General features: G+C 35.1%; 1 protein-coding gene across 1 annotated transcript; it reads right to left on the bottom strand.

Moving 5' to 3' along the window:
• Positions 1–7,174: 7,174 nt before the first annotated feature.
• Positions 7,175–8,117, bottom strand: Cpxcr1 (CPX chromosome region candidate 1). The gene is given in 7 exon segments (XM_032889420.1): positions 7,175–7,401; positions 7,404–7,484; positions 7,487–7,507; positions 7,510–7,555; positions 7,557–7,795; positions 7,798–7,859; positions 7,861–8,117. Coding segments are annotated over 7 exon segments (933 nt in total).
• Between the last annotated feature and the right edge of the window lie 407 nt (positions 8,118–8,524).

Genomic DNA, 8,524 nt, shown 5'->3' with positions numbered 1-8,524 from the left:
ATACATTTTATTTCATATTTTCAAACATTGTATATACTGTTATTTTACAATATCTTAAAGTTGTATGATTACTAAAAAACGTAAGAGCAAAACATCATGAAAATGGATGTATCATTTTCTGAAAAGACACATAAATGATTAATTAACAGTGGAAAATATCATACAATCATATTGAAAGATTTGAGGTATCATGTGTGAGTTTATGACCACTGATTTTCTTCTTAGGTTTATCAAAATGTAGTGTAAGTACCCTCAGTTAAACAATATAATTTCTTTTTCCTGGTCCTTGCACTATGACATGTTTCATTGTCTTGTTTTGACTTCAAATTACTGTGTATGTATTTGTGTGTGTGTGTGTGTGTGTGTGTGTGTGTGTGTGTCTGTGTGTGTATGTGTGCACATTTGTGTGGGGTGGAGGGTGAACATTTGTTTGCATATTTTTATGCAAAAAGGCCAGAGTCAATATTGTTCCTTTTTCTTCATTTCTTTTATTATTTTCAGACACGAATTCTCCGATACCTTTAAAATTTTTTTCTCTGAAGCTTATTAATTTGGCTAATCTAGCTGTGCAATAAGTTTCTCAGATTCTCCTGTGGTTGCACACCATTCAAGCTTTATAATACAAATTATGTAAAAAGGTTATCTTTTATTCTTCTGGTGAACTAGTCTATTTACTATTGTGTAGTTTTATTCTTGGTAATCATAAACCAGAAAATAATGTCTGCTTTGGGCTCCATATTTTTTATTTCACCTCATATTTAAAAATATTAAATGTCATTCAATCAATCATGCGTGCTATATCGGATACCACGGCCTAAAGCTGGTCTTCAATAACAATAAGGGAAGAATGCCCACATGTCGTGGAAATTGAAACAATGCTCTACTCAATGATAACAGGGTCAAGGAAGAAATAAAGAAAGAAATAAAAAACTTTTTAGAATTTAATGAAAATGAAGAATTACAACATACCCAAACTTATATGGGACTGATGAAAGCTGTGCTAAGAGGAAAACTCATAGCTGAAGTGCCTGCAGAAAGAAAACAGGAAAGAGCATATGTCAGCAGCTTGACAGCACACCTAAAAGCTCTAGAACAAAAGAAGCAAATACACCCAGGAGGAGTAGAAGGCAGGAAATAATCAAACTCAGAGCTGAAATCAACCAAGTAGAATCAAAAAGGACCATAGAAATCAACAGAACCAAAAAGTTGGTTCTTTGAGAAATCAACAAGATAGATAAACCCTTAGCCAGACTAACGAGAGGACACAGAGAGTGTGTCCAAATTAACAAAATCAGAAATGAAAAGGGACATAACTACAGATTCAGAGGAAATTCAAAAAATCATCAGATCTTACTATAAAAGCCTATACTAACAAAACTTGAAAATCTGCAGGAAATGGACAATTTCCTAGACAGATACCAGGTACCAAAGTTAAATCAGAACAGATAAACCAGTTAAACAAACCCCATAACTCCTCCTAAGGAAATAGAAGCAGTCATTAAAGGTCTCCCAACCAAAAAGAGGCCCCAGGTCCGACGGGTTTTTAGTACAGAATTCTATCAGACCTTCATAGAAGACCTCGTACCAATATTATCCAAACTATTCCAATAAATTGAAAACAGATGGAGTACTACCGAACTCCTTCTATGAAGCCAATTACTCTTATACCTAAACCACACAAAGACCCAACAAAGAAAGAAACTTCAGACCAATTTCCCTTATGAACATCGACATAAAAATACTCAACAAAAATTTGGCAAACCTAATCCAAGAGCACATCAAAACAATCATCCACCATGATCAAGTAGGCTTCATCCCAGGGCATGCAGGGATGGTTTTAATATACGAAAACCATCAACGTGATCCATTATATAAACAAACTGAAAGAACAAAACCACATGATCATTTCATTAGATGCTGAGAAAGCATTTGACAAAATTCAACACCCCTTCATGATAAAAGTCCTGGAAAGAATAGGAATCCAAGGCCCATACCTAAACATAGTAAAAGCCATATACAGCAAACCAGTGGCTAACATTAAACTAAATGGAGAGAAACTTGAAGCAATCCCACTAAAATCAGGGACTAGACAAGGCTGCCCACTCTCTCCCTACTTATTCAATATAGTTCTTGAAGTTCTAGCCAGAGCAATCAGACAACAAAAGGAGGTCAAGGGGATACAGATCGGAAAAGAAGAAGTCAAAATATCACTATTTGCAGATGATATGATAGTATATTTAAGTGATCCCAAAAGTTCCACCAGAGAACTACTAAAGCTGATAAACAACTTCAGCAAAGTGGCTGGGTATAAAATTAACTCAAATAAATCAGTAGCCTTCCTCTACACAAAAGAGAAACAAGCCGAGAAAGAAATTAGGGAAACGACACCCTTCATAGTAGACCCAAATAATATAAAGTACCTCGGTGTGACTTTAACCAAGCAAGTAAAAGATCTGTACAATAAGAACTTCAAGACACTGAAGAAAGAAATTGAAGAAGACCTCAGAAGGTGGAAAGATCTCCCATGCTCATGGATTGGCAGGATTAATATAGTAAAAATGGCCATTTTACCAAAAGCGATCTACAGATTCAATGCAATCCCCATCAAAATACCAATCCAATTCTTCAAAGAGTTAGACAGAACAATTTGCAAATTCATCTGGAATAACAAAAAACCCAGGATAGCTAAAACTATCCTCAACAATAAAAGGACTTCAGGGGGAATCACTATCCCTGAACTCAAGCAGTATTACAGAGCAATAGTGATAAAAAACTGCATGGTATTGGTACAGAGACAGACAGATAGACCAATGGAATAGAATTGAAGACCCAGAAATGAACCCACACACCTATGGTCACTTGATTTTTTGACAAAGGAGCCAAACCATCCAATGGAAAAAGATAGCATTTTCAGCAAATGGTGCTGGTTCAACTGGAGGTCAACATGTAGAAGAATGCAGATCGATCCATGCTTATCACCCTGTACAAAGCTTAAGTCCAAGTGGATCAGGACCTCCACATCAAACCAGACACACTCAAACTATTAGAAGAAAAACTAGGGAAGCATCTGGAACACATGGGCACTGGAAAAAATTTCCTGAACAAAACACCAATGGCTTATGCTCTAAGATCAAGAATCGACAAATGGGATCTCATAAAACTACAAAAAGCTTCTGTAAAGGCAAAAAGGATACTGTGGCCAGGAAAAACGGCAACCAACAGATTGGGAAAAGATCTTACCAATCCTACAACAGATAGAGGGCTTATATCCAAAATATACAAAGAACTCAAGAAGTTAGACAGCAGGGAGACAAATAACCCTATTAAAAAATGGGGTTCAGAGCTAAACAAAGAATTCACAGCTGAGGAATGCCGAATGGCTGAGAAACACCTAAAGAAATGTTCAACATCTTTAGTCATCAGGGAAATGCAAATCAAAACAACCCTGAGATTTCACCTCACACCAGTGAGAAGGGCTAAGATCAAAAACTCAGGTGACAGCAAATGCTGGGGATGGAGAAAGAGGAACACTCCTCCATTGTTGGTGGGGTTGCGGACTGGTACAACCATTCTGGAAATCAGTCTGGAGGTTTCTCAGAAAATTGGACATTGAACTGCCTGAGAATCCAGCTATACCTCTCTTGGGCATATACCCAAAAGATGCCCCAACATACAAAAAAGACACGTGCTCCACTATGTTCATCGCAGCCTTATTTATAATAGCCAGAAGCTGGAAAGAACCCAGATGCCCTTCAACAGAGGAATGGATACAGAAAATGTGGTACATCTACACAATGGAATATTACTCAGCTATCAAAAACAACGACTTTATGAAATTCGTAGGCAAATGGTTGGACCTGGAAAATATCATCCTGAGTGAGCTAACCCAATCACAGAAAGACATACATGGTATGCACTCACTGATAAGTGGCTATTAGCCCAAATGCTTGAATTACCCTAGTTGCCTAGAACAAATGAAACTCAAGACGGATGATCAAAATGTGAAGGCTTCACTCCTTCTTTAAAAGGGGAACAAGAATACCTTGGCAGGGAAGAGAGGCAAAGATTAAAACAGAGACTGAAGGAACACCCATTCAGAGCCTGCCCACATGTGGCCCATACATATACAGCCACCCAATTAGACAAGATGGATGAAGCAAAGAAGTGCAGACCGACAGGAGCGGATGTAGATCGATCCTGAGAGACACAGCCAGAATACAGCAAATACAGAGGCGAATGCCAGCAGCAAACCACTGAACTGAGAACAGGACCCCCGTTGAAGGAATCAGAGAATGAACTGGAAAGAGCTTGAAGGGGCTTGAGACCCCATATGTACAACAATGCCAAGCAACCAGAGCTTCCAGGGACTAAAGCCACTATCTAAAAGACTATACATGGACTGACCCTGGACTCTGACCCTCAGGTAGCAATGAATATCCCAGTAAGAGCACCAGTGGAAGGAAGCCCTGGGTCCCTAAGACTGAACCCCCAGTGAACTAGACTGTCGGGGGGGGCGGCAATGGGGGAGGGGTGGGGAGGAACACCCATAAGGAAGGGGGAGGGAGGGATGTTTGCCGAAGCCGAAAGGGAATAACACTCAAATGTACATAAAAATACTCAAGTTAATAAAAAAAAAAAAAAAAAGTCATTCAATCTGTTCTCCACCTGTTTACCAAGTTTTCCAGTTATATACTTTGTTTTGCAATTGGTAATATTTCCCACTATATTCTTGAATCAAATGACTTGGTAGAAAATTCCAGCTAGAAATACTAAGTTGAGTATAACAAAGTTTTAAGAAATGACTAGAAGATAGATTTTGTTTGCTATCAATCTTTTTTGTCCTTTTGACATTATTTTTATTTTATGACTGTCAACAAGTGAATGTTTATACATATATCTAATACATGTATATGAAAAAATTAAGATTTAGTCAAACTACATTCGCACATTGAAGCATAAAAGAAATATTTTCTAGACAGCAAAAGTGTATAGATGTAAAACATTTTATAAATAAAGGCTTCTACAAAATATGTAGTCCTTTCAATATATAGAATTAACTAGTTAATTAAAATTTTATAGTTAACATTAATATAGAGTACTATAGAATATATTATTTTTATACATTGAGAAATATATTTAAGCATGGACTAGAGTAAGTTAAGTTACTGTATAGACATAATACTCAGCTCCTAGTATGCAAATCTGGTTTGGGTACTTTCCTCTCCCAAACAGATAGAAGAACTATTCCAAAATCTAACATTAGAGATACTTCTTACACTATCAACTGCTTTATTTATACAGACTTACATAAATTGTTTATTGCTATTTTTGTTAAAATAAGCATATCAGAAATAAACTGAGTCAATTAAGAGTAATAAAATAAAAATTCCGTTATTCATTTTCAAAGTGATTTTAAGAAATTCCGTCAAAATCTGTCCTTTGTTCGAGTGAATTTTAATATATGCTGAATAAATTCAAATGGAATTATTCATCAAGATATAATCTGATTTCTTTATGGGCCTATAATTATTCTTACTGAGTACATCTTAAACATATTAAAAGAATTTTAACCAGAATACATATTGCACATAATAATTGCACAAAATAATATCAGGCTTATAGAAATGTTATTATCAAATACACTTTTGAATCAAAGTGAAGGCTTGAAACTCAAAAAAAATTGAGACTATTAAAAACAAAAAGCTTCCAACTTCAGTATTCTCTTAATTTTTTTTTGTAAATTTATGTTATTTTGTGCTTAGTATATTTGTTGTTTGGTTTCATATTTAATGTAATGTATACATATATATGTATATGCTAGTTACTGTATATAACTGAACATTATTTGGTACTCATATATTTAAAACTCAAAAAAGGGCTTTGACAATTATTAATCTAATCATAACATACTAAAACATACTATGGATTATAAATATAAAATATAATATGTTGTATCTTTATAACATATGTTTTAGCCTGATATGAATATCTTATATTACTCTAGTGAGTATATATTATAGGCAATATATTTAGAAATAAATATAGTTATAATTTAATCCTTGTAAATTTAGAATAAAGGAAAGAAGAGACACAGATATTGAGCCACAAAAAGCCAGATAAGGGAGTCTCTTAAACAAGTGGAACATTACAAGTAAAAGTTTTCGTGACAGTTTTAGACAAAGGTGAAAGAGACATTCAAGACCAAAAACAGCTTATAGTTTTATATGTTACCAGTTTAGTACTTAACATTTTTCACTTAGACCACAAGCCATTTAATTTCAATTAACTAGTCATATGTTAAGTTTCCTTTATCTATAAGTTCAGTGAAAGAGCAAATCTTTTGGGTTCAAACTCTATTTCAGAGAAACTGACCAAAGGTTGAACTCAAGTTAGGTGACAAACTGGCACACAGCATCATTTTCCAGGTTACTCTCCAACCAATCTGCACCTCCAGGTTACAAGTCTGCCCCTTAGACTTCACTTTGTAACAACCACCAAACAGGACAAAAGCAGAAGTTAAGTTTATGGTTTGACTTCTAGCACCAGTCAATTATATTAAAGGGCAAAGAAGATTCTGTAATGGCTCCCCAGTCAGATCTGTGGCAGGCTACATTCCCACTTCTTGTCTCTATAAATACCTGCTTAAAATTAAAATGGAGGCGGCACCCTCCAGTTCTGTTGAGTCAGAGACAGCAGTGTGAGCCTGAGACTGAGCTTGTAAATAAAGACTCTAGTGTGATGGCATCTGGGTTGGCTCCTTGGTGCCAAAAAATTACAGTAACATTTGCAATGCCTTTACTATGATTTTATTGAATTTTGGAGGAAACTTCAGATTTTTGTTGAGCAGAATCTCTAGAAACGCTTATTGTGCCTTTGCCTAGCTCTCTGTTTTCTTTACCAGGATCTGGTTTAGTTGCTGTCCAGAAACAATACTCTTGTCAGCAGAAATTGAGGTGAGTGAAGTTGTAAACATTATCTTGGTTCAGTTGATGACTCAATTTACATAAACAACTTGATTTTTCAATAATCCATATGAAGGTTAAATATCTTCTCTGAAATGGTACTTATTGTAGTATATACATAGCTTGCATTCAGTTTTGCAGTGTAATGTAATCATACTAAATTGATTGATCATGAGATATTTTCTCAGATGAGTTACTAACATTGAATAGTTTTAGAATTTAAAATGAAAAATTAAATTAAGTGTTTTAACTAAATTTTCAGAAAAGCTGCAAGAATGATGTTTAAAATGATAATAGTTGTTAAAACAACAACCACAGATGGGATACAGATATTTACAGTTATTGTTGTACATTATGATTATTAGCCTCAGCTTATGACGAGTTCTCCAATTATTTTCCAAAACTTTTCTATGGACAGTATTCTAGGTTCGGAACTGTTGTGTGGCCTCACAGAAAGATGGTTTCCATTCTCGTTTTGATGTAACTTAGTTTTTCTTTGAGTCAGTCTTTCACAAAGGCGATATAGCAATATATTTTCAAAGGCTTATGTTCCTTTGGAGATTGTTGACATTTTGGTAAGCAAGAACTTCTACAGATTTTTTGTTTTATCCATGCATTGTGTTGGAGACATTCTGGTTGAGAGAAATTTCTGCTTATCTTATCAGTATTAAAGAATGTGACTCACCACACAAGGTAACATGGATGTAGCATGATGCCATGTATGGGGCTATGAAAGTAATCACTTACTCTCATCTCCATCCTCACTAGATAGGACATCATTTTATCACATAAGGACTTTTCATGAAGTTGTGGTTGTGGGATACTCAGATAATTCTACATAATGTAAACCTAGGGATGGTCAGCTGTCTAGGAATGGGTATCTGAAGTTGAAGAGTATTCTATTAATTCTTCATCTTGGGAATAATTTTGAGTGTTCTCCTATTCAGATTGACTGTTTTCTACTTCCTGGGTATCCTTATCCTCCTCAGAACTCGATGAACTCAGCTCTCTGCCTGATACATTGGTTTCCACCTGAGAAATGTTGGTATCAGGAAGCGGATGTTCTTACTCATTCTCACAGGTATTTCGTGGTTCATTTTCAGCATTTTTGAGAGAGTTTTCAGCTGGCTCACTTCTTTAGTTAGTAGATGTCATTCTAGGTGCTATGGGGAGTGGAGAGAGATAAAGCTCTATTAAATTGAAGAATGTTTCACTTCCAAACAAGTTTAGTCTTTCAGAAAGCATGTAGATGTGCAATTTCTGTGCTTCTCTATAACTCTAAACATTTTATTACTCTTAAACCCAGAAAATAAAATAAGCAAAATATTAAATCATAAGACCAATGCAATCTCTTATGAAGTATCTCTTCTCATTGTTTAGTTACAAAATTTATATAAATCTTAAGTAGTATATCCTATTTCTTGGATATTTAATGAATTTGATCTACTTGTGAGTGTTCATGTAATCCTTTTTGGAAAATATTCCTTTTTTGGATGTCAAGTCTAATAGAATTTTCATTGAATAAAATAGGTCTGTGTTATTGATTTTGTTCTCTGAATTGA

This window comes from Rattus rattus, chromosome X (genome assembly GCF_011064425.1).
Source record: "Rattus rattus isolate New Zealand chromosome X, Rrattus_CSIRO_v1, whole genome shotgun sequence".
NCBI lineage: Eukaryota > Metazoa > Chordata > Mammalia > Rodentia > Muridae > Rattus > Rattus rattus.
Note: the sequence above shows the minus strand (reverse complement) of the source record. Positions and strands in the feature narration are given on the sequence as shown.